Source organism: Amblyraja radiata, chromosome 6 (assembly GCF_010909765.2).
Source record: "Amblyraja radiata isolate CabotCenter1 chromosome 6, sAmbRad1.1.pri, whole genome shotgun sequence".
Taxonomy (NCBI): domain Eukaryota; kingdom Metazoa; phylum Chordata; class Chondrichthyes; order Rajiformes; family Rajidae; genus Amblyraja; species Amblyraja radiata.
In genome coordinates this window covers 44,821,206-44,848,199 of record NC_045961.1, presented here as the reverse complement: position 1 = coordinate 44,848,199, position 26,994 = coordinate 44,821,206, and the positions used below count along the sequence as shown (strand labels likewise).

The following is a 26,994-nucleotide window of genomic DNA, read 5'->3' as shown; positions in this document are numbered from 1 at the left end:
CAGGAGAATGGGGTTGAGAGGGAAAGATAGATCCGCCATAATTTAATGGCAGAGTAGACATGATGGGCCAAATGGCTTAATTCTTCTCCTGTAAGCCATGAACTTATGAACTACTCTCTCCACCATGCGCCACACCTTAGTAGACAGTTCTGGTACAATCGGCCAGGTTTCGCACACAGTTCCTTTAAAGGAAAGCAATTCTGTTTGATATTTGATACAGGCTTTTACTCAGGCATATCATCTTATTCCGCAGATACATCAGCCTTCATCTGAACTATCCCCCCCACCCCCACCTCCCCCTGGTCCTCATCTGAGCCTTCAGCAGTAGAACTCGTGCCTGACCTCACCCCTTGATATAGTACACAGACAGATCCCATATCCAAACTGCTTCTGCCATTACCTGAGCTGGAGGCAGCAAGCAACAGAGGAGTATTTTGTGTCTTTGATCTTTTGCTGGTGAAGTTGTAGCTTTTGGCTGTGCAGAGGAAGGAAGTCACAAGGGTTTTGGGATGATGGGAGTAGGAGATAGGAGAGTGGGCGCAGCAGAAGCATAAATCAAGGAGCCATAAAAAGGTATAATGTGGACAGTGTAAGGAACTGCAGATGCTGGTTTACAAAAAATAGGCACAAAGTACTGGAGTAACTCAGTGGGTCAGACGGCATCATTGGAGAACATGGGACGCTACACTTTTTTGAAAATTGCTGGTAATATTACCAAGTTCTAACTGGTCTGAGTAATTGTGCTTGCTTCACCTTTCCACGATGCTTTTGATCCTGAGAATCCGGCCATTATGCTAAAACTCCCAGAAAAAGTGTAAAGGGCATGCATGATAGGAATCCAGACTAAATTAGCAATCCAAGCTAGATGCTTGAATTATTCCTTGGGGCGCAGGAAGCTAAGGGGTGATCTCAGAGAGGTTACAAGATTATGCGGGGTATAGGTAGGGTGAATGCATAGAGACTTACTCAGGGTAGGGAATCAGAGGACATGGTAGGTTTAAAGTGAGAGGGGAAAGATTTAATAGGAACCCGAGGGGCAATTTTTTCACACAGACGGTGGTGGGGATATGGAACAAGCTACCAGAGGAGGATGTTGAGGCAGATACTATAACAACATTTAAATAGGAATATGGATAGGAAAGGTCAATGATTCCATTCAACGATAGTTTATTGTCACATGTACCTAGGTACAGTGAAATGCTTTGTTTTGCATACAACCCGTTAAAATCATATAGCAGACCTCACCTAGGCAGCGCACAAATGTTGCCATGCCAGGTTTGGAGGGATATGGGTCAAACACGGGCAGGTGGGACTGGCGTTGATGGGGTAATTTGGTCAGCATGGGCAAGTTAGGTTGAAGGGCCTGCTTCTGTACTGTACGACTCTATGATTCTCTGACTATACTTGCAATCTTGACACCGGGACTCATGTCTTAGTAACCTGTATTCAAGTTCCATCATGGTAGATGGAGACTTGAGTTCATTTCAATCAATACATCTGGAATGCAGCAAAAGCTGATGTCAAAGATGGTAACAACAACACCAGATTTCTGAAGAGAACACATCTGGTTTATTAGCCCTTTATGTCTGGCCAACAAGTGAGTCAGATCCAGAGCATTGCAGTTTACCCTTATCTACCCACAAATATCTCCAAATTGGACAGTTGAAAGGAAGCTGCAGTCGCCTCATCCCACAAAAGGAATAACATTGAAAAAGGCATGGTGGCGCAATGGTAGAGTTGCTGCCTGACAGCGCCAGAGACCTGGGTTCGATTCTGACTAAGGGTGCTGTGCATCCGGAGTTTGTACATTCTCCCTGTGACCAATGAGAGTTTTCTCCGGGTGCTCCAGTTTCCTCCCACACTCCAAAGACATACAGGTTTGTAGGTTAATTGTCCTCTAAAATTAAAAATTGTCCCTAGTGTGTGTAGGATAGTCCAAGTGTGTGGGGATAGGTAGTTGGCGAGGACTTGATGGGCTGAAGGGCCTGTTTCCTCGCTGTATCTCTAAAGCAAACTAAATTAGAGAATTCAGTTCTCCGAGACAGGCATAGTCAGCTTTATGAGTGACCTGTTCAATAATAGCTTTAATAATCAGATGTAAGAAGATATTTGATATATTGCAGGAATGTCCAAAATTATTTGAACCCTAATGACACATCTTGTGGGTATAAATGTTACAAGGATATTTCGTCTTTGTACAAAATAAGTTCATTCCATTGTGAAAGGGCTGTTTGTAAAGTCTCTGATATGAAAGAGATTCCATTTTTCACAAGCACAAGGCAGCCTTCTGGAGGGTTGCCATGTTGGCACCCGCAGCTCAGAGGCAACCAAATTAAGGACATGGTGTCCATTATTGAGTGAATATTTTGAACAACAAGCTGCAATCTCCCTTCTCTTTGATCTGGGATTCGCTCCTCCGCTGCACTGTTATAGCATGACCCTTGCCAACACTTCGTTAGCCATGCATCACCCAAGTAGGCTCTTCTCCAACTGGGAGTTGAAATTGGCAGTTCCCCAGCTGGCAGTTGACTCTGAAAATCTTTCTTTCAAAACAATATCTTATATTTGAGCGCAGAGATCCAGTGTCTTAAATGAAAAGCATTGACTTTTCACCTTTAGTCGTTTAGGAGGATGAGGGGTGATCTTATAGAGATGTACAGAATCATGAGAGGAATAGATCGGGCAAACACACAGTCTTGTGCCCAGAGTAGGGGAATCGAGAACCAGAGGACATAGTTTTAAAGTGAGTGCGAAAGATTTAAAAGGAACCTGAAGGGTAACCTTTTTATACAAAGGGCGGTGGGTGTATGGAACGAGCTGCCAGAGGAGGTAGTTGAGGCTGGCACTATTGCAACGTTTGAGAAATATTTGGGCAGGTACATGGATAGGATACATTTAGAGGGATATGGGATAATGTAGGCAAGGGAGGAACTAGTGTAGATGGGACATGTTTGTCGGTGTGGACAAGTTGGGCCGAAGGGCCTATTTCTATGCTGTATGACTCTACAAATCTATGACTCTAAATACTGGAGTAACTCAGTGGATCAGGCAGCATCTATGGGGAATATGGATAGGTGACATTTCAGGTTGGGGCCTTTCTTCAGACTTAAGACTGAAGTAGGAATACCATGATGAGATTTTGTAATGGAGTAATAACATTTAAAAACAAATGTAGAAAGAACAGAAATAATGTTATTGGAGCCACAGAGATACAGCTTGGAACTAATTGGTGACTTCAGAATGGTGAACTAGGAAGACCACGTGCCAGTTTTCATTGGTGGGTTGGCGGTGGAGATTGTCAACAACTGGGATGACTTGTCCTGGGCCCAGCACCTAGATGTAATTATGAAGAGGCTGCAAACTCCACACAGGTAGCACCCAAAGTCAAACCTGTGCCTCTGGCGCTGTGAGGCAGCAGCTCTACCAGCTGCACCACTGTACACTGTTATTGCATGGATAAACTCTGAAGGAAAAAATCACATTAAGAAAATGTTTTTATTTTGCAGCATCAGCTTCCCTTTGATTATCATCTGTGAATTTTGAGCAGATATAGACATGAGATGTGCATGCATTAAGGTCACTGTTGATGTGTAAGTGACAGGAATGTGTACTGAGCCCAAATGTATTAGAGATCTCAATTGACATTATTTAAAGCACATATAATAGTAGTGTTACATAAGTATAAATTATAGGTTTAGATACCTGCACATCCATTATCTTTAAAAACTTCCTGTAAAAGATTAAAATGTCTATCCTTGGTGCTCTAATATTTTTGAACTATTTTGCTGTGAAACATTTTACTTAGACTCTTTACACCGTTTACATATACTAAGTGTCCTCTGTGCTGTTAGATACTGCTTCTGAGAACTAAATTAAGCTGATCAAACACAACTTGTCTTTCACAAAATAGACACAAAGTGCCGGAGTCATTCAGCGGGTAAGGCAGCATCTCTGGAGAAAAAGGATGGGCGACGTTTTGGGTCGGGACCGAAACCAGACAGAAAGTAGAGGAGGGGCGGGGGAATCTGGAGGTAGGAAAAGGCCAGAACAAATCAGGGCTGGCAACAGATGACCATGGAAGGGTAGAACCCATAATGGGCTACTGTTGGCGGGGGGAGCGATGATAACGATGGGATACAGGGATGAGAACAGTGGAACTAGTAGAACAACTAGGTTGGGGAGGGGTGGGGGGGGGAGGAAATGCAGGGGTTACTGGAGAAATCAACATTCATACCACTGTTTTATAAGATGCCCAGGCGAAACATGAGGTGCAGTTACATCCAGGCAGGCTGGCCTTGAATATGGAAAAGATTTCTAGAAACAGTGTTGAAATGTTAGGCCATAATTTACTGTGGTAGAGTACAAGCGGCATCTGAAGTTAGTTAAATTTGCTGTAGAAGGATGGATTTTTCCCATTTTTGTGTGAAAATAACTGAAGGAGTATAATAAAAGAATTGCATCAAGGGATATGAATGTGCACTTGATGGGGTGGCACTATGGCGCAGCGATGGATGCGGTTCCCGGAGGTTGCAGGTGGTTGCCGGAGGTTGCAGGTAGTGGAAGCAGGTAGGGAGACTGACAAAAACCTCCCGGAACTGCACGGAAACCTTGGGTGGGGCGCAAAGTCTCCAGAGGTTTCCGTTCAGGTTTCCTAGTGGGACAGGGGCATTACAGTACCAGAGACCCTGGTTCTATCCTGACTACAAGTGCTGGTGTACGGAGTTTGCACTTTCTCCCTGTGACTGCATGGGTTTTCTCTGGGTGCTCCGGTTTCCTCCCAAACTCCAAAGACGTACAGGTTTGAAGGTTAATTGGCATCTGTAAAATGTTAAATTGTCGGATGGTGCTAGTGTATGGGATCACTTGTTGGCGCAGACTCGGTGGGCCGAAGGGCCAGTTTCCGCACTGTATCAATAAAGTTTAAAATCATTGTGCATCTCCTCAACCAAGTTCAAGTTCAAGTTCAAGTTCAAGTTAGTTTATTGTCATGTGTCCCTGTATAGGACAATGAAATTCTTGCTTTGCTTAAGCACACAGAAAATAGTAGGCATTTACTACAAAACAGATAAATGTGTCCATATACCATGATATAAATATATACACACATGAATAAATAAACTGATAGTGCAAATAACAGAAAGTGGTTGGTAATAATCAGAGTTTTGTCCGAGCCAGGTTTAATAGCCTGATGGCTGAGGGGAAGTAACTATTCCTGAACCTGGTTGTTGCAGTCTTCAGGCTCCTGTACCTTCTACCTGAAGGTAGCAGGGAGATGAGTGTGTGGCCAGGATGGTGTGGGTCTTTCATGATACTGCCAGCCTTTTTGAGGCAGCGACTGCGATAGATCCCCTCGATGGAAGGAAGGTCAGAGCCGATGATGGACTGGGCAGTGTTTACTACTTTTTGTAGTCTTTTCCTTTCCAGGGCGCTCAAATTGCCGAACCAAGCCACGATGCAACCGGTCAGCATGCTCTCGACTGTGCACCTGTAGAAGTTAGAGAGAGTCTTCCTTGACAATCCGACTCTCCGTAATCTTCTCAGGAAGTAGAGGCGCTGATGTGCTTTTTTGATGATTGCATTAGTGTTCTCGGACCAGGAAAGATCTTCAGAGATGTGCACGCCCAGGAATTTGAAGCTCTTGACCCTTTCAACCATCGACCCGTTGATATAAATGGGGCTGTGGGTCCCCCTCCTACTCCTTCCAAAGTCCACAATCAGTTCCTTGGTTTTGCTGGTGTTGAGGGCCAGGTTATTGCGCTGGCACCATATGGACAGTTGCTCGATCTCTCTTCTGTACTCTGACTCATCCCCATCAGTGATACGCCCCACAATAGTGGTGTCGTCAGCGAACTTGATGATGGAGACATTGAACGATCATGGAAGATGAATGAGGTAATTTAGTTTAGAGATACAGCATGGAAACAGGCCCTTCAGCCCGCCAAGTCCATGCAGGCCATCAAACATCCTTTCACATTTGTTCTATGTTATCCCACTTTTGCATCCACTCCCTACACACTGGGGGCAATTTACAAAGACCAATTAACCTACAAACCTACACGCTTTGGGATGTGAGAGGAAACCGGAGCACCTGGAGGAAACCCCTGCAGTCACAGAGAGAGGGGCAAACTCCACATAGACAGCTGCCTTACAGCGCCATAGACCCAGATTCGATCTTGACAGGATCAAACCCGGGTTTCTGGCACCTTGATGCAGCAGCTCTACCAGCTGTGTCACTGTGACACCCCTAGTTGGAAGGTGTAATGTAATTGCCTAATCACATACAGAAAGAACAAAATGCAGAGAGGAAGAGTGGATTAAAAGAGGGAAAAGACAAGGAAAATTAAATTAAATGTTACTTTTATTATCAGCAGCAGATGAAAAACCCAAGAAAATTCTACTCTGCCTGTACTATCAATGCTCTGTAATTTCAGGTGTCAGTTAAATTGATTTATACAATTTTTACAATTACATGTCATTCAAAGGCTGTCTAGCATGAAATGAACAAGATTTAACTTCTGGGTCTATGTATTTTTTGAGATCTAGACATCGCTGGCAAGCATATAGCATTACTATGGTGGTGTTACCATGTACTTGCTGCCCTGTCTTCATTAATTGTAAAGGTCATGGGTTTGGGAAGAGTTATTGGGAGTAGCCCAGGTAACACCAGCATATTTTATAGCAGATGGTATAGACTGCAACCTCTGTGTACAGGTGAACCTTGTGTTACGAAGGGGCTGTATACCTAGAAAACAGTTCCTATTATGATATTCCGTAATGTGAAGCATTTTTGTCTACCTAAAAAATATAGAGTAATTATTTTGTTGACAAAGATCTATGTCAAGACGCCAGCAATCTCCTCTCTTATCTCTTGGGATTTATTCCATCTGGGCATGTGGACCTATCCATCTTATTGCTCAAAGGTCCCAACACCCCATAATCTCAAACTGCCCTTGCCTATTAGTATTCTCCACACTGATCTCACTAACCTCCATGGCCTTCTCCTTGATGAATCCTGATGAAAACCATTGGTTTAGTAGCTTGAAGTTAGATAAATCAATATTCATACCACTGGGCTGTAGGCTGCCCAAGCATACCCAGTGGTATGAAGAAGGGTCTTGACCCGAAACATCACCTATTCCTTCGCCCCATAGATGCTGCCTCACCCGCTGAGTTTCTCCAGCATTTTTGTCTACCCAGTGGTATGAATATTGATTTCTCTAACTTCAAGTAACCCCGGCATTCCTTCTCTCTCTATCCCTCCCCCACCCAAGTCACAACAGCTTCTCGTTTTCACCCAACAAACAGCTTACAATGGGCTGTTTCCTTTATCATCATTACTTTTTTGCATATCTTTTATTCATTGTTCTTTATCTCTCTACATCATTGTCTATATCTCTTGTTTCCCTTTTTCCTAACTAGTCTGAAGAAGGGTCCCGACCCGAAACGTCACCCCTGCTGCCTGTCCCACTGAGATACTCCAGCTTTTTGTGTCTATCTTTGGTTTAAACCAGCATCTGCAGTTCCTTCCTCACACGTCAGATACCGATTTACCCAGTAACAACTACTCCCAATTTACCCTCCCTAGTTCCTGCCTAATAATGTGTAATCCTCATTCTAAATGCTTAGTACATTTCCCCAAGGTCTGAAATTATCCTTATTTATAACTATATTATAACATAAGGAGTTGTGATCACTGTTCCCAAAATATTTCAGTGACCTGTGACTCACCACGGCATACAAGCACGAGCACTGATATCAAATTTTGACTTTAAAACATATATTGAGTCAAATATAATGAAACATTCATTTTGAATGCAATTAGGAAATAGTGCCTGAAATTGCATTGGTTAGGTTACTATTTGAGTTTCCAATAATTTTTGTTATAATTTCAAACAAAACTGTCAATAAACTGTCAGTTGAACTGCACAATTTATCTTTTTCTTTCAAGAGAAAATATTCCTGATGTACTCATCTGTGGTACATCAGTGTAGTTTTATTGAACCATTCTCATCAACATATCCTTTTTCATCTACTTACTCAGTCTAGGAACACAGCAACCCTTTCTCCCCATCCTCCCCTTTCTCCTAGGTTTTACTCGATTTATATATATGTATGGATAATTTATATTTCAGTTTAGTTTTAGTTTTTTGTCACGTGTACCGAGTGAACAACATTTGTCACATGCTAATCAGTCAGCGGAAAGACTATACATGATTACAATTGAGCCATTCACAGTGCATAGATACATGATTAGACAATAACCTTTAGTGCAAGTTAAAGCCAGTAACGTCTGAGAGTCACCAATGAGGCAGAGAGTAGTTCAGGACCACTCTCTAGTTGCAGTAGGATGGATCATTGCCTGATAACAGCTGGGAAGAAACTATCCCTGAATCTGCAGGTGTATGTTTTCACACATCTATACCTTTTCGTCTAATGGGAAAGGGGAGAAGAAGGAATGGCCCCTCGCCCTCTGATGTTACATAAGTTCTCCTGTCCTCAATTACAACCATCCCCTTGATTTTACCATCTCATGAGGTATAGGCTGCAGGAGTACATGCTGAGGGACATACTGAAGCTTGGTGCAGCAAACACAAAGCTTTTGTGGGGGGAGGACCAGTCAATGTCATTCCACCCCTGGAGTTTCAAGAACAAAGTCCGGTAGGGACGCTCCTCAAACAAGGGAAGGGGTAGCACCCCTGGGGTTCACATGAGTGGTAAAAAGTTTAGTTTAAAGACAGGTGGGGACACTACTGAGTATGAGACTATGGAATGTATAGACACTGAGAATGAGAAGCTTGGGCACCATTTTTTGGTTTGTATATATTTTTTTATTCTGAGCAAAGTTTATTTGGGAAATAAAAAAACTCACCTATCAGTGCCTGCCTCAGCCCTACCTCTCACTTACCCTATACTGGCTATCTTCCCTCTGTTGGGCCACATCTCTTTGCCTCCATAGATGCTGCTCCTCCAGCAGTTTGCTTTTAGCCTCCGGTAATGACCTGCTTCATTGATTCTATTTATCCATTATCCAAGACAGCAGCAGTAAACACAGCTTTTTATTTTCTGATTTCAAATACCTGCTTAAACCACTCTTTTCCAAAGGTTTTGGATTCAGCTTTCATTTGTTTGTAACTCAGACTCTAATACATGATGTTCTCTAAATTTTCCTTTACTTTGAAGCTCATTCTCTTCACAAACCCAACCCTCTGTTCCTCACTATAGATCTACCTATCCATCTGTCCAATTACTCAATATTTATTTACATTAAAAAACAACCAATAGAAATTATTTGCTATGATGCATAAAGATCCACTGTTGATTTTTATGAATGGGCTCCCATTCACAATGTCCACCATAGTATGGTCTGCATTATAATTTGTGACAAATCTATGGCTGCAAAATGCTATTCTTCCAACATAGCTTCCTAGTTCCATTGTCAACAAATGAATCCTTCCGCTCACATCTACCCTATGTTCTAGGTTATAATTGATCTATCTTGTCCTCACATATAATTATCAACTTTCCTACATTTCTTTTCTGTGAAACTACATGAGTTCTTGTGAAATCTACTGTTATAATGGACTCAGCAATGAAAGATACCCAATCAATGTCTTAAATTTCACCTACTGAGACTGACGCCATTAACTCTTGATTTCTCGACTCATTTAATATGGTTCACTCAAGCAATGTCTTTCAAAATCTCCAATTGCTTGCTAGCTCTGTGAGTCTCCTCCAGTTTTATTCCAGCTTTCCTTATTCAAGTGTAGAAAAAGGATTGCAAGCAAAGACAAGTCTACTGGTCTCTGCATAACTACCTCCATTATCCATGTATATTTTGGCAACATTATTCAAAGGATCCCGCTGCCAAAGGACAATCAACTCTACTTCCTGGCCACATGATTTGATAGGACAAAAAATGCTAGATTATCTCAACAAACCAGGCAACATCCCTGGAGAACATGGATAGGTGACGTTTTATTCGGGACCCTTCTTCAAACTGATTTGAAAGGTTGTGTAAGGTCTAATAGTGTTGGTCCAGACTTGTCTTCATTTCTTAATTGAATAAACTATGTATCAGACCTAGTCTAAAGAATGGTCTCGACCCGAAACGTTACCTATTCCTTTTCTCCAGAGATGCTGTCTGACCCGCTGAGTTACTCCAGCTTTTTGTGTCTTTCTATGGTCCTTCCACCTACATTCCTTCCTCTGGTTTCACAATTCTACCTTTTATATCCTTATCTCACACTCATTGGCTTTTCATCTCGGGCTTTTGTCCAAGAATCTGCCAAACAAAAACCTCCTTCACCTGTATCCAACCATCACTTGCCAGGCTTTGGCCTGCTCCTACTTCTTTTCAGCTTCTTTCCACCCTTCCCACACTCCTCCCTCATCCCACCACAATCCCAATCTCAAACATCACCTATTCATGTTCTCCAGCCTCATCCGCTGTGTTACTCCATCAGTCTGAGGAAGGGTTTCGGCCCAAAACTTTGCCTATCCCCTTCGCTGCTGCATAGATGCTGCTGCACCCGCTGAGTTTCTCCAGCATTTTTGTGTACCTTATGCCCCTGTCCCACTTAGGAAACCTGAACGGAAACCTCTGGAGACTTTGTGCCCCACCCAAGGTTTCCGTGCGGTTGCCGGAGGTTCCCGGATGTTTTTGTCAGTCTCCCTACCTGCTTCCACTACCTGCAACCTCCGGCAACCACCTGCAACCTCCAGGAACCGCACGGAAACCTTGGGTGGGGGGCAAACTCTCCAGAGGTTTCCGTTCAGGTTTCCTAAGTGTGACAGGGGTGTAACTCCATCACTTTGTGTCTTTTTAAATAAGCATCAGACCTGCTCAATGTTCAACCCTTGAGGCAGTAAAAGAAATCCATCTTGAGATTACAAGATGGTGGAGATGAAAGGCTATGCATTGAACGACAACATTAAAGTGGAGGAGAGATTACTGAATACAAATGCAAAATGTGTCAGACTTAGAGTATAATGATGTTAACTGGAAGGAGTGCAGACCACACAGAATTATGCTCTGATGATAAATTGCCATTGAATGTAATTGCAAAGACATATGACAATCCAGTTGTTTAAAGAAATATTGTGACTATGTGCTCCTGAAAAAAAAAAAATACCATTTCCTGAAAATGGTTTGCAAATCTGGCATTTACTAACCTTTTTTAGGAGAAGGCACACCAATTTCTTTCAGAATGTAATATTAGTCTAGTGGTTTTATTTTATCTACAATTAATGCAGCTTTCAATAGTAACAGTGTCACTTAGAAAAGTGATGATATGGCCAAATCTGGCAATACGTTTGTAACTGTCTCAGTGTACTATTCCTATTCTCTTGTACTGAATCAAAGATGTGCTTATATATAGTAAAAAATTAATGAACTATGCAAAAATAATTTCACTGTACCTCAGCACGTCATAATAATAATATATTTGACCCACTGAGTGCGTTCATTAATGTTTACATCACTTGCGTCTCATCCTTTGAGAACTGTTCCCTTATTTGAAGTTGCAAATGGTTTAATGTAGATTTTTAATATGTTAGAGTCTTATTTAATTCTTCACATTGATCTGACTATCCTCCATGTTCTGCTCGATGAATCTTAATGGAAGGTACTGGTTTAGTAGCTCATCTATAGCTAAGCAAAATTTCTCCATTATCCATGAGTGGTCCTACCCTCTTCCCAGTTACGCTCCCATTTTTAATACATGTATAAAAGGCCTTGAGTCTGTTTCATCCACCTTGGGCAATGCCAATGATATTTCATAATCCTTTCTAGTCCTCTAAATTCCCTGCCCGAGTTCTTTAAAGATTTATTTATATTTCTCAAAGACCCTATCTGATTTCATCTGAACATTACATACAGTCCCTTTTTGAGCAAATTTACAGCATCTCTTGTGCACGTTTCAATATCTTACCATTCTTGTCCTTCCTCCTTACTGGAAAATGCTGGTCCTGAACTCCGATCTGCTGGTTAGCTGGTCTGAAGAAGGGTCTTGACTCAAAATGTCACCCATTCCTTCTATCCAGAGATGCTACCAGTTCTGCTGAGTTACTCCAGCATTTTATCTATCTTTAGTCTTTAAACAACTCCCTCGTCAGATACCGATTTACCCAGTAACAACTACTCCCAATTTACTCTCCCTTGTTCCTGCCTAATAATGATGTAATCTTCATTCCAAATACTTAGTACATTTCCCCATGGTCTTTAATTATCCTTATTTATAACTACAGTATATTAAAACGTAAGGAGTTGTGATCACTGTTCCCAAAATTTTCCCGTGACTTGTGACTCACCACGGCATACACGCACAAGCAATAATAACAAATTTTAACTTTAAAAGTTACTAGACCAATTTACTAGACCACGGGTAGGGAACGGGTGCATTGGGGATGCAGACTGCACCCCCAACGCACCCGTTCCCTACCCATAGCCCCCACGGGAGGCGTGGTCCTCGAACTCAAGCCATTCCCGAACATATGATTCCAGCACTCCCCTGCCTTCATCAGCAGTGGGCTTTAAAAAAAATTCCAATTGCACTTGCCCTGCGTGTTGCAATAGCAATTCGCCCTCCCCCTCCTGTGAGGTGAAAAATTCAGAGTGTTCCTGTGTCGCAACATTGTATCGGTGGTGTTGGAAGCTGGCAGGAATGATTTTAACAGTAAAAATCTTGTGAAAGTTGGCATTTTTAAAGCTTTTATCGTGAATAACGTGAAATATAGGATGAAATGATCACTGCTAGCCGAGCAATTTTGACATCATCAGTTGAAGTTGGCCATTTTAAATTCAAAGTATTTAGATATTTTAAAACTTTAACCAGTAATGTCGAGAAATAAAGCATAAAATGTTCAGTGAAGGTGGTCTCTGCCTAGAAGGGAAAAATGTGAATAAGAATATGTAAAAATATTGTGAAAGTTGGCAATTTTAAAGCTTTAATCGTGAATAATGTGAAATATAGGATGAAATCAGGGAAGCTGTCACTGCTAGCCGAGCCATTGTGACATCATCAGTGAAAGCTGGTTGTTTTAAATTCAAAGTCTTGATGTTTTTAAACTTCTTACTTACTTTTAATCAGTAATAAGTCGAGAAATAAAGCATAAAATGTCCAGTGAAGGTGCTCACGGCCTCAAGGGGAAAAATATAAATCAGAATATGTAAAAATGTAATCGTTACCGCGTACTGTTTTTGCGAAGATGTAAAGACAACCACATATACACACACATATGCACACGTACAAGATCAGACTTTTAATAAGTATATGATATGATAGGATGATGATATGATGTTACGTCAAATATAATGAAACATTAATTTTGAACGCAATTACGAAATAGTGTCTGAAATTGGTTAGGTTACTATTTGCATTTCCAATAATTTTTGTTTTAATTACAAACAAAATCGCCAATAAACTGACAGTTTTATGTTTTATGTTAAATTCTTTAATGTTGTGTCTTTATTCTTATTGGTGTGCTGCAAATGGCAACTCAAATTTCACTACAAATGGTGTACGTGACAATAAATGTCCTTTGCCTTTTCCCTTTGAGTTGAACTGCACAATTTATCATTTTCTTAGAGTTATCTTAGATAGAGTTTTATTATTTCCGGTTGGTGGCGCGACTCACGTTGCAGCGGCCCCTGCAGCCTGTCTGTCTTTTTTAATTTATTTTGTCCAGTTGAATGTAGTTTGTTGTGTTCTTTTATATTGTTTTTAACTGTGTATATGTGGGGGGCGGGGGACTTTTAAATCTCATCCCTCTACGAGAGACCCGACCTTTTTCCTGTCGGGTCTCCATTGTCGTTGAGGCCTAGCACCGTGGAGCGGCCTCCAACCGGATTGACCTGGGGGCTCCAGTCGCGGAGCCTGCGGACTTACCGTCGTGGGACTGGCCGGCCTCGGAGCGTGGAGAGCGGTGGTGGTTCACTGCTGTGGCCCGACTCCAGAGCTCGCGGGTCCTTGGTGGGAGACTGCTTTTCGGAGCTCCGCAACGCAACTTCTCCCGCCCGTGTCGCGGGGTTGGAACAACCCGGAGCGGGGCCGTACATCGCCCGGCGCGGCTTTAACGGCCGCGGGACATCCAACGCCCGCCGAGGGCTCCCTGTTGAGACTTTAAGACCTGGAGCGGGGCTGTGCATCGCCCGGCACGGCCTCAACGACCGTGGGACTTACCATCTCCCACCTGGGGGCTTTAACATCGGGAGAAAAATGGAACACAGGGGAGAGAAAAGACTTTGCCTTCCATCACAGTGAGGAGGTGATTCACTGTGATGGGTGTTTGTGTGAATTGAATTGTTTGTGTGTCTTGTAGAACTTGTTTCTTTTTGTATGGCTGTAGAAACAGAGTTTCGTTTGAGCCTCATTGAGGTTCAAACGACAATGAATAAATATTGTATTCTGTATATTGTATTTTGGTTCTTCATGACCCTGATTTCATGGAGCTTTTATTTTCTTACCAACTGATTTAGCAAATCCATAGCAAACAACCGAGCCTTCGGATCTTAGTTTAGTTTAGAGATAGAGCATGGAAACAGGCCCATCGGTTCACCAAGTTTGTACGCCCAATGATCACATGTACACTAGTTCCATCCTACACACTAGGAAGAATTTACAGAAGCCAACAGACCTGTATGTCTTTGGAATGTGGGAGGAAACTGGAGCACCCAGAGAAAACCCACGCGGTTACAGGGAGAACATACAATCTCTGTACAGACGGCAACCATGGTCATGATCAAATCCGGGTCTCTGGCACTGTAAGGCAGCAACTCTACCGCTGCACCACTGTGCCGCCTCAAAATTCCTCTGGAGATTTTGTTCAAAATATACCTCACTGCTGTCAACAAAACTATGAAAGACAGGAACATTGGCAGGACACTTTTGAAGGGGTAAGGGCCAAACGCAGGCAAGTGGGACGAGTGTAGATGTGACATGTTGGATGGTGTGGGCAAGTTAGGCCGAAGGGCCTGTTTCCACACCGTATGACTTTATGATTCTATGAAAGAACACCCATTGAAAACAAGGCTACAGTTACTATCAGTCTGTACTGACACAGGAGTAAGAGAACCAATGACTTTGGAATCTTTTTCCACCCCATTAAAATGCAAAAAAAAAGACTACGGTGGGATTGATTGAAGTGGATTGCTAGGAAATTCATTACTGATGAGTAGCACTAAACATGCCATAGATCAGGGCATTGTGTTTGAAATTCATTCCAGCAAAGTCAATGGAATTAATTTCTGATGCAACCTTCAATGTGTTGACATGATTTTCGAGCGATATTACAGAGCAGGGATGAATTTCAAAGCACAACCTCATCTTCGAGTTCTTTTTCAAATAATAGAGTTACACATGATTGGTTTTGAATGTAGAACTAACATTTTGAAATATACTTGCTTCAATACAGATCATGAACTAATCAGTAATGAGAAATTACAATGCCCAATTGTACAACAAGATTAATTAATTTTCACAATTACTTGAAGATTGCTAAAACAGCAAGGTTAATTGACTGTACCTATACTGGTGAAATCATCTCACTTGCACAGTGAGAGTCAATAGCTCTTCATTATCAGAAACCTGCTATTCTCAGTTCATAAAGCAAATTTCATGCTAGCCAGCACCAAACGTCTGAAGAAGGGTTTCGGCCCGAAACGTCGCCTATTTCCTTCGCTCCATAGATGCTGCTGCACCCGCTGAGTTTCCCCAGCAATTTTGTGTACCTTCGATATTCCAGCATCTGCAGTTCCCTTTTGAACACATAAATATAATGTTGTTGATTTCCTCTTTAAATACAAAATGGGACAGGCAGCAAAATACCGGTGACGCTGGTGTCAACTTTATGTTTATCAGCCAAGACGGATGGCAGATAACTAACTAGTTAATCGGAAGGTGAGTCTTCATGAATATCCCCATCCTCAGGGAGTGGGAAACCCAGCAGGAAAGAGCAAACAAGATACCGGGGTGGTGCAGAGGCGCGGTGGTAGAGTTGCTGCGTTACAGCGCCAGACAAAGATTATAGAGCAGAGCAAGATGCGCCACTCTGCGAAAAAAGCGTAGTATGACATGGGTATGACATGACGCCATTTTATTGAGCAGCAATTTACAATAATATTAATAAAATTTACAATAATATTAACTAAATATGTGAAGTGATTGATGCTATATAACACACTGTTCCCTACAACAATGATTACACCAAAGATGATAGAGCGGATCAATCTTTGGAATGGGTTACACCAAAGATACTAGAGGAGCATTGCCTCGGGAGCGCCGACCGCAGGCAGATGCTTGAGGCTCTCCTGCCGGTCGCCTTCATCTGGTATCGGGAGGACCGGGAATCAGTCCTGGATCAACTCAGGAGTGGAGAAAACGTCCTCTTCCCCCAAAGATACTAGAGGAGCCTCCAGTATCTTTGCTTTTCCCTGCGACCTGATGTAAGAGTAGAATTGATAACTGTGGAGTCCGTCCCCGCTACCAAAGAAATGCGTTTGGCATAAACAAATGGCGGCCGTGACGTTCCGTTACGTACTACACGTAAGTCCATTGGATTTCGGAGGAGTGGTCTATCTTGCTCTGCTCTATAATCTTTGGCACCAGAGACCCAGGTTCGATCCTGACAATTGGCTTTGGTACAAAATTGGCACTAAAGTTAAGACTACAGGCACTGATAATATTCTAACTTTACTGCTAAAGGCTTGTACTTCTGAACTGTCGGAGCCTCCAGTCAAGCCGCCTTGGTAGAGCTAACAAGAATATTCCAATTCCTATTCCCCACAAGAGCAGTGAAAGTTTTGCTAGAACAAGTCATATCCTGCATCCAGTCACCAACAACATGTTCAATTACATTAATTTGGGAATCTTCCATGACCACCCATATCCAGACTTCACTGCAGTCTTAACATCAAGGCAGCTTGTAATATTAAGGAGTCCTGGTAATATTGAAGCCATTGAGCATCAAGCAAAACTATTCACTGAATGGGGTTGGAGGAAAGACTAATGGCTTATGCTCATAGCATTAATGTTATATCTCAAATTGGCACTGCAGTTATGGGAAGGCATGATACTTGAGCCAATGCAATGGTGGAAACTATGGTTCTAAAGATTGCAATGATAGATCATTCTTCATTTTCTGAAGAAGATATGGGGAACGGAAGGCAAAACTCTATGGATAAGAGAACTAGCAGAAACAAGAAACTGCAGATGCTGGTTTACAAAAACAGGCACAAAATGTTGGAGTACCTCAGCAGGTCAGGCTGCTTCTCTGGGTAACGGGGATAGAAAGGTCCGAACCTGAAATGTCACGTATCCATATTCTCCTGGGATGCTGCCTGACCTGCTGAGTCACTCCAACACAGTGTCGTTTTTTGGTTAAGAGAACACTTGACATTAGAGTTGGATTGGCATACCAAGAGAATTTCTGCGGACCTACATAAGATGCAATATTAGAAGCTACTGTGAAATAAGTAAACTAAAATCTTTAAATGAGTTCCAAGCTTTGAGAAGTTTCTTTAAGTGTGCTCGAATAAAATCTTTGCTTGCCTGAAGTTCGATGGACCATGAATGGCCTTTGTCCCACAACCAATTCATAACTAGTCGTGAATGAACACAGAACATAGAACAGTTCAGCAAAGCAGAAGGGGCTAATCATGATGCCAATCTAAAGTAATCTCAGCTGCCTGCACGTGATCTACACCGCTCCATTTCCTGTCTTTTCACATGTCTGTCCAAATGTATCTTAAACGTTGCTATTGTATCTACTTCTGCCACCTCCCGCTGCAGCAAGCTCCAGGCAGCCACCACACTCTGTATAATTTGCCTGGCATGGTGTTGCAGTGGTAGAGTTGCTGCTTTACGGTGCCAGAGACCTGGGTTCAATCCTGATTACAGGTGACGTCTGTACGGAGTTTGTACGTTCTCCTTGTAATGTATGGGTTTTCTCCAGGTGCTCCGGTTTCCACCTACACTCCAAAGACGTACAGGTTTGTACGTTAATTTGCATCTGTAAATTGTAAATGATCCCTAGTGTGTGTATGAGAATGTTTGTAGCAATGTTACAACATTTTGAGATTTACAAAATCAAGTCTGCAATTTATCCCATCAGATGAGGCATAAAAATAAGTTTAATTTGACACCTAATTCACTTTCATATCTTCAGTATTAAAAAATTTATGGCCATCATCATACTCTGAAATTAGCATCTTGTTCCCTATTGCTTTTCCATTGACTTCTCAAAAGCTGTGATCGAGGACAGTCAAAAGCCCATAACTTTCTTAAAAATTAAGAGAACTGAATGAAATGTTCAGTTATTATAGATTGAAGCATTCTGAAACAAATATGAAACAATTTTACTTGGATGACCTGAAATTAAAGCATATAATTAGTTAGTTATCTAATTGTAGCTAATTACAAAATTCAATTACTAGATCTAAACATCTATCCATTTCTTAAGAAAAGGTTAACATTTTTAAATAGCCTAAGTGTCCAAATAACATTCACACAAGAATTCACAATATAACATGATTTTTAAGTCTCCTTGTCATGAATATATAGGCCAAATAGAAGGAATTTAATGTTTAATCCCCGTAAATTAATGGGCATTTTAATCATCTTGCGAGTGGGTTTTTGTGGAATGCGATCGATTGGAACGATGTATTTGCGGTGAATTTGAACCCCATATCAGCAGGAAAAACACTGCCGATTCGTATGGGGCCAAAATCACATTTTTGCCAAGGAAATTTTGATTAAAGCTATCCTAAGAAGCAAGTTTATATGTAAAATCGACGACTTAAATTTTGTTTTGTCCCCTACGTGAGATCCATCCCATTGTAGGCGTTGACGGCGGTAGAAGTAGCTTTTTATTTTACTCCAGCGATTAAATTGTCCCACGATTTTTTTTTTAAACTTCCGAGAACGAAAGTCGGAACGATTTTTCTGCAGTGGCTTAACAGCCTGAGAAAGTTTGCCTCCGACAGGCAGGAGAAAACGGCATTTTAATCCCGCCCTCCCCCTCAAAGGCGTCAAAGTCGCGCACACGGCTTTGAACTGCAGCGCCGCTGAAGGTAAGTATTGTAACATCGCTAATGTTTGTGTGCGGGGATCAGTGGTCGGTGTGGACTCGGTGGGCCGTAGGGCCTGTTCTCATGCAGTATCCCAAGTTAAAATAAACTGAATCTCCTTTAAGCCTGCCCTCTAGTGTTTAACATGGATGATTAGATGGCAGTCATCATGTCAGTGTACAGATACATGATAAAGGGAATAATGTGAATAACGTTTAGTGCAATATAAAGCCAGTAAAGACCGATCAAAGATAGTCCAAGAGTCTCTAATGAGGTAGATAGTAGCTCAGGACCGCTTTCTAGTTGTGGTAGGATGGTTCAGTTGCCTGATAACAGCTGGGAAGAAACTGTTCCTGTATCTGGACATGTGCGTTTTCACTCTTCTATAACTTTTGCCCAATGGGAGAGGGGAGAAGAGGGAATGGCCAGAGTGTGTCACGTCCTTGCTTATGCTGGTGGCCTTGCTGTGGCAGCATGAGGTATAAATGGAGTTAATGGAAGGGAAATTGTTTTGTGTGATGGTCTGGGCTGTGTCCACAATTCTCCGCACTTTCATGCGGTCTTGGATGGAGCTGTTCCCACACCATGCTGTGCTGCATCCCGATAAAATACTTGTTAGGGCACATCTGTAGAAGTTGGTGAGAGTTGTTGAGGACATGCTGAACTTCCTAAGCCTTCAAAGGAAGTGGAGGCATTGGTGTGCTTTGTTGGCCATTGCTTCAATATGGGTGGTCCAAGATGAATTGTTGGTGATATTTACTCCTAGGAATTTGTAGCTTTCAACCATCTCTACTTTGATACTGTCAATGCAAACTGGAGCATGTGTACTGCTTTGCTTCCTGAAGTCGATCATGTCTTCTTTATCTTGCTGACATTGAACACAAGATAGACACAAAAAGCTGGAGTAATGGCCCTGTCTCACGGTGCGAGTCCACCCACGAGTGAAAGAAAAAATCAAACTCGTGGCTGCCTACGAGATTCCAAGTTTATGTTCACGAGTTTAAACAAGTTCCCATGTGTAGGGCTAAGTTTGCCGTTTACTTCTCATTTCTGCGATGTACCAAGTTCCCCTCCCGAGTTACCAAGTTCCTCTCCCGAGCCAACAACGACTACTGACGTGTGGAAAAATCATCACATGGTAAAAATGATGTCATGCAGTATTTTTTTCACTATAAAAAGACCCAGCCTGAAGAACGATCTCGACCCGAAACATCACCTATTTCTTTTCTCCAGAGATGCTGCCTGACCAGCTGAGTTAGTTCATCATTTTGTGTCTACCTTTGGTTTAAACTAGTATCTGCAATTCCTTCCTTCAAACTTTTAGAGCAGTTTGTTTCAAGAAACAATCCTTCCAAAATTGCATTCAAAAGTCCATTTGAACTGCATTTGTTCAATCATTGAAATGCATAGGTTGTTTTGTGTCAGGAGGAACTGCAGATGCTGGTTTACATCGATGATAGACACAAAATGCTGGAGTAACTCAGCGGGACACGCAGCATTCTGGAGAGAAGGAATGGGTGACGTTTCTGGTCGAGTCCCTTCTTCAGACTGAAAAAATGGTTCGACCCTTCTCTCCAGAGATGCTGCCAGCTTGGCTGAGTTACTCCAGCTTTTTGTGGCTAGTAAGATTGTTTTATTCCCTTAATTTATCTCTCATCAAAACGTTGGTAAACATCTAACAAAAAGTTTAGGTAAATTGAACATTAACGTTATTTTTTCCCCCGACAGCAAGGTCTGTAGACCAGAGGGATAGCAGTGTGTGTCTCTCTACTCACCAAGTATGTCCGTCAGAGCAGCCGTCCCACCGTCGCGACTTAACTGTATAAAAAGCGACGGCTCAAAACATTGCTGATTGGGCAGATCTGCCTAGAAACCACCCCTTTCACACTCATCCCAGCCCTGGGAAACAAAGTTTTCAGATCCCTACAGTCACCCCAGCCCGACAACTCCAGCACAAGCCTGGCTGATGGCAAAGTCATAAGTTGGGATCGAACCCGGGCTCTGGCGCTGTGGGGCAGCAACTCCACCACTGTGCCGCCACGCCACCTAACTTAGTGACATTGAGAAACAAGCGATTACAGGTGATGGAATCTTGAACAAATAAATAATAAAATGCTGGAAGACCTCCAACATTTTTGTGTTTAGCAAAAAAACATATTTATTCATATATGCGTGCTATTTTTATGATATTTATTTTAGTTGTTTATCTTTTTTTTAATATTTTACCTTGTATGTATCGTTAGCTTTTAGAAATGTTTGAATGGTGCACTGACTGGCTATTCTATTCTATTCTATTCTATCTGGCTGTTATTGACAAGGCCAATGTCCTTGACCAAATGGCTTGCTCGCCCATTCCAGAGTCGGTCACGTTATGACCCTGTCCCACTTAGGAAACCTGAACGGAAACCTCTGGAGACTTTGCGCCCCCCACCCAAGGTTTCCGTGCGGTTCCCGGAGGTTGCAGGTGGTTGCCAGAGGTTGCAGGTAGTGGAAGCAGGTAGGGAGACTGACAAAAACCTCCGGGAACCACATGGAAACCTTGGGTGGGGCGCAAAGTCTCCAGAGGTTTCCGTTCAGGTTTCCTAAGTGGGACAGGGACCTTACGGGCGACCAGGAATTGCACATGTATCACACCGGGCAAGGATGTCAGATTCCTGCACTCGGAAGCAAGAGAAAACCAGATGTTTTTACAGTCATCTGTCATAGCTTTGTTGATACCATTGCCAATAACAATTTACATCCCATCGCCTCCCTGGTGGGATTTCAACTTAAGTCATTTGATTGTAACTGCGTGTCACTGGAAGATATAAGAATATATTAGGTATAATTACGTTAACCGCCGCGGCACTCCAGTATCTCAAGTTGGGAATACTGGGAGGCTGGAAACCCAGTGATGGATGAGCCGCGCTTCCCATTACCTGGGAAGACAAATGCTTTCATCCCATCCCAAAATGTCCCCTGCGCTCTAGCCGGTCGTGTATGGAAGCTGTGTGGGAAAGAACTGCAGAGGCCGGTTTACACCGAAGGAAGACACAAAAAGCCGGAGTAACTCAGGCTGCATCTCTGGAGAAAAGGAATAGGAATAGGAATAGGAATAATTTATTGTCACATGTGATGAGGCACGGTGAAATTCTTTGCTTGCATACACAATGTATACGAATAGCAGTCACCTACGGCGCTGACAAAGTTACAAAGCACGCCGCTCTTCCTATTTATTGTCCCCCACGTTTCGGGTCCAGACCCTTCTTCACACTACTGAAATTTCTGGGCCTATTTCCCTACTGTCCTTCATATTCCCTATTTAGTTTTTAGTTTTACAGATACAGCGCGGAAACAGGCCCTTCGGCCCACCGAATCCGCACCGACCAGCGATCCCCGCACATTGACATTTGCACCAAGACCATTGACCTACCCACGTCTTTGGAGCTTACACCATTATCTTATTTGACCTATATGTTAAAACTTTCACATAATTAAATATCAGCTGGATATTTAAAATCATGTTCATTTATTTATCGGTATTTTTTGGCATTCAGGTCTGGGACGGGTTACCGAGCGGAATATATTTTTTGTCCACTTTTTTTCCCCTACTGCGTAGCTGCAAGAATTCTCGGGACTGTATTTGAGGCTGGTGTATGTGAACTGTCTCCTCTTCCACCATCCCCACTCTCCAACTGGGCGCAGAGTTTTAACTTTTGATATGTGTTTGCCGTCCGGTCTTGTGTGTAGTTAAGTGAAACATGTCATTATTCATATCGGGACGCCTTCTGCTTCGGGAGCTCTCTGTTAACGCCAAGCAGTTGAGGGGAATTGACTCCAATATCACGGAGACTGATGCATTTTAATGATGGGCCGTAGACAATGCTGAATAAAACCGACAGCTTCCACAAATAAACACAAAAAACATAAACATACACATAGTACCCACGAGTTAATACGGTAAACTCACGAGTCTCTACGGTAAACTCAAGGGCCACTACGGTTTTACAACGAGTTTGAAAGTTTCAAATTTTTCCTTCAAGAGTAAATTTGACTCGTGGAAATCTTTCAACATGTCGCTAAGTTACGTCCTCGAGCTCCGACGTTCCCGCTACGTTAATTCTACGTGATTACCACGAGTTTGGTTTGTATTTAACTCGGGATCACTCGTGGGTGGACTCGCACCATGAGACAGGAGTTTAACTCAGCGGGACAGGCAGCATCTCTGGAGAGAAGGAATGGATGATGTTTCGAGTTGAGACCCTTAATTGAAAAATGTTCATTGAACACATCCTTGCAGAGCACCAGTGTCCAGCATCTGCAGTTCCTTCTGTCTCCACAGGGCTAGATTATTTGATATCCTTCAGGGCTCCAAAGCACAACAAAAAAGTCAGCAGAAAATATTCTTCAGTTTAGTTTAGTTTATTATTGTCATGTGTACTGAGGTACAGTGACAAGCTTTTGTTTGCTCACTATCCGGTCAAAGAAAAGGCAAACATGAATGCATTCAAGTCGTCCACAGTGCACAGATAAAGGGTACAACATTTATTACAACATATAGCATTGAAGTCCAATAAAGTTCAAATAAAGATAGTTCAAGTCAAGTGTTTTATTGTCATATGTCCCAAAACAGAACAATGAAACTCTTACTTGCAGTATAACAGATATGTAAACATATTATTCTGTAAAAAAACATAATACACAACAACAAAAGTTCAGTGTGTATAAAAAAAGTACACAGACAAATAAACAGACAATTTATAGACAGTTCAAAGGTCTCCAATAGTTGGAAGGTCAGGACCACACTCGAGCTGATGATGCCAAAACATGTGAACATGTAAGATTTTCGACTGTAGTTTCTTTTAAAAAAAACAGATTCACTGCAGTTTTGCAGGGAAGGTAATGTGCTGAATTAGTCTTGCCCCCACTCCTGCTCCACTTGTGTGGTCATCACCAGGCAGCCTCTTCTTGTTTGTGTCCAGTTGGCTATGGATTTTTAAAAATCGGCTGAGCAATGTGTTAACATTACTTCGAGGTATCAGACTGCTCAATAAAAGGGTGCTGGTGTCTTAAATTCCTGCAAATAAAATCCAGCCAGGAATCCCAGATGATCAATTTGAGAAACAGAAGAGTTAACAGGTAAGGGATGAAGGTGCAGGCGATCACAGACACCGACTTTAACCTGGTGCTAACATGGTGCTTTGCAACGTTGGACTGATCCGCACTGATTGCTCCTCAAATGACCAGGGGAACTTGAGCGCTGCATCTTAACATTAGCTTCGTTATCCCATGAAGTGCGCAAAAAAAAGTAGTGCGTTGCCAAGTCTGTGTCATATAAGGACTGTGCACTGTGGATGACATTCCCGGCGTCAAGCAGAAAGTGCTACGTGTAGACTTTTTCCCCCTTTTAACGTGAAAGCCTCGGCTGTACTTGCAATGCTTTTCCCTTTGTTTACACTGCAAAGTGCTGTTTCCCTATGCTTTGCCCGGCTTATTTCCTCACCAGCACTGTGGCAGCACACGCGCGATTTGCACCGATCACTGTCTCTGCGTTTTTGAAACCGCATCTACTTTAGCGCTGTCAAGAGTTACTTACCAGGGTCCGGTTCAGTGCATTTTAAACGCTTTGAAAATGCCCTATTTGAAGATGAGATCTCCCCGGGACATAGTTTGTGGGTGAAATTTCGGATCCGACTTACTCCTAGGGCTGGGGACTCGAAGAATCAACCTGTTGCATCTTTTTTTAAGTCTTGGGGCTTGTTCTCTGCAGGTCGAGACGCTCAGAACGTTTTCTACCGTCGCATTAATAATGCAGCAACCCTGTTAGAAGAGCAGCGCCAAACTTTCCAGAACGCTTTGAAGATTTGAAGAACAATCGTCGCCTAAGAGGATTTTACTGCTAATTAAGCCGTGGAAATCCAGGAATAAAGATCCCAATGTTATTGCTATTCACATTGGTTATAGTGTTTGCTGACTTTGGCCTCCATGGCATCAAAGCTCAAGGTGGTTCTATTAAGGCTTTGCGATCATCTACTATACAGAGAGATGGTAAGTTCGTTTTTTTAAATATTTATTTATTGCATGCAAGTATTTAAAGTTGTTGGAGTAACATTGTTTTCAGTTATTAAAGAGAACTGACGTTGTTTAGCGACTCCTGTTGGGCTGAATGCGGCGAAGAAAACACTAAAAAACTTCAAAAGTTGTTTTCTCTCCGTTCCCCAGAAGTATATACAGTGATATTTCAACTTCTTGGCAGAACATTTAGTTTGTCTCCATGAAACGTTCCAACTGCTTTTTTTCACCCCACATATTTTACATTTTTTTGTGCGGCGCCCGTGTGTTCCTGATTTGTGTCATTTTACTTGGCTCACACCGCCTCTTATATAGTGTAGCACAAAGACAGTGTCTTTTTCACTGGACTTTAGTCTATATTACCATGCAGTCGAGTAGCACACTGCGTGCAGTCGGGATAACTCACTGCGCATACAATCATTAAACTAAGTCTAAAAAAAAGTTATATATATATATACTTCAAAATTACATTCAGCAATTGAGGCAATCGTGTGACCAGCCAGAAATTCAGCTGTGCCTAAAAAATGTAACTACAACTTTATCTCAGTTGGTGACGGTCTGGGCAAAGCTCGCAACCTTCACCACTGTCTCTACCCTAGCCACGAACGACTGCGGATTGTGCAGTGAAATAAACTTCAAGCAGGCGGCTTGAGCTGCCAGAGTAGAGTTCTTGCACAGGGCGCTTTTCCAGCGGCGCTGCCGTGCTAAAGCTGACAGTTGCCTGTCCATTCCACAGAGGCTCTGGTTTCAGAGCTATGGGCGCTGCATTTCCAGCTGGAAGAATGCGAGTGTAATGGAGGGCAGCGGGATCCATTACCCGAGAGAGGGAGGGGGCATTTACTCCGGCACTGAAATCGCCTTGACCTCATCAGTGTCATTGTGCAATATGCCATACAATGTGCCACATACATCAGTGTTTTCAATCTGCCACACACATCAGTGTATACAATGTACCAGATACATCAGTGGTATACAAGGTGCCACACACATCAGTGGTATACAATGTGCCACACACATCAGTGGTATACAATGTACCACATACATCAGTGGTATACAATGTACCACATACATCAGTGGTATACAATGTGCCACATACATTAGTGGTATACAATCTTCCACATACATCAGTACCATAGAATATGCAACATACATCATTCCCTTACAATGTGGATTACAATAAGCCACATACTTTTTTAAGGCAGAGATAGATTCTTGATTAGCATGGGTGTCAGGGGTTATGGGAGAAGGCAGAAGAATAGTAGTAATAATCTTTCAAAACTCTTTAGATTCTGGAGTAGTTCCTGAGGATTGGCGGGTAGCAAACGTAACCCCACTTTTTAAGAAGGGAGGGAGAGAGAAAACGGGGAATTACAGACCAGTTAGTCTAACATCGGTAGTGGGGAAACTGCTAGAGTCAGTTATTAAAGATGGGATAGCAGCACATTTGGAAAGTGGTGAAATCATTGGACAAAGTCAGCATGGATTTACAAAAGGTAAATCATGTCTGACGAATCTTATAGAATTTTTCGAGGATGTAACTAGTAGCGTGGATAGGGGAGAACCAGTGGATGTGGTGTATCTGGACTTCCAGAAGGCTTTCGACAAGGTCCCACATAAGAGATTAGTTTACAAACTTAAAGCACACGGCATTGGGGGTTCAGTATTGATGTGGATAGAGAACTGGCTGGCAAACAGGAAGCAAAGAGTAGGAGTAAACGGGTCCTTTTCACAATGGCAGGCAGTGACTAGTGGGGTACCGCAAGGCTCAGTGCTGGGACCCAGGCTATTTACAATATATATTAATGATCTGGATGAGGGAATTGAAGGCAATATCTCCAAGTTTGCGGATGACACTAAGCTGGGGGGCAGTGTTAGCTGTG

At 42.5% G+C, this 26,994-nt stretch overlaps 1 protein-coding gene across 3 annotated transcripts in view; it reads left to right on the top strand.

The window, feature by feature from the left end:
• The first annotated feature begins 24,165 nt into the window (after positions 1-24,165).
• Positions 24,166-26,994, top strand: part of pdgfd (platelet derived growth factor D) — a 93,895-nt gene continuing 91,066 nt past the window's right edge. The window contains exons 1-2 of one of the 3 annotated variants that reach the window (XM_033022669.1): positions 24,166-24,181; positions 24,813-25,090. In XM_033022669.1, coding sequence (XP_032878560.1) covers positions 24,979-25,090 — 112 coding nt within the window. In that variant the 5' untranslated portion in view covers positions 24,166-24,181; positions 24,813-24,978. Of the gene's footprint in view, positions 24,182-24,360; positions 25,091-26,994 lie in introns of those variants that run through there. The other 2 variants (XM_033022670.1, XM_033022668.1) reach the window with 2 other exon arrangements.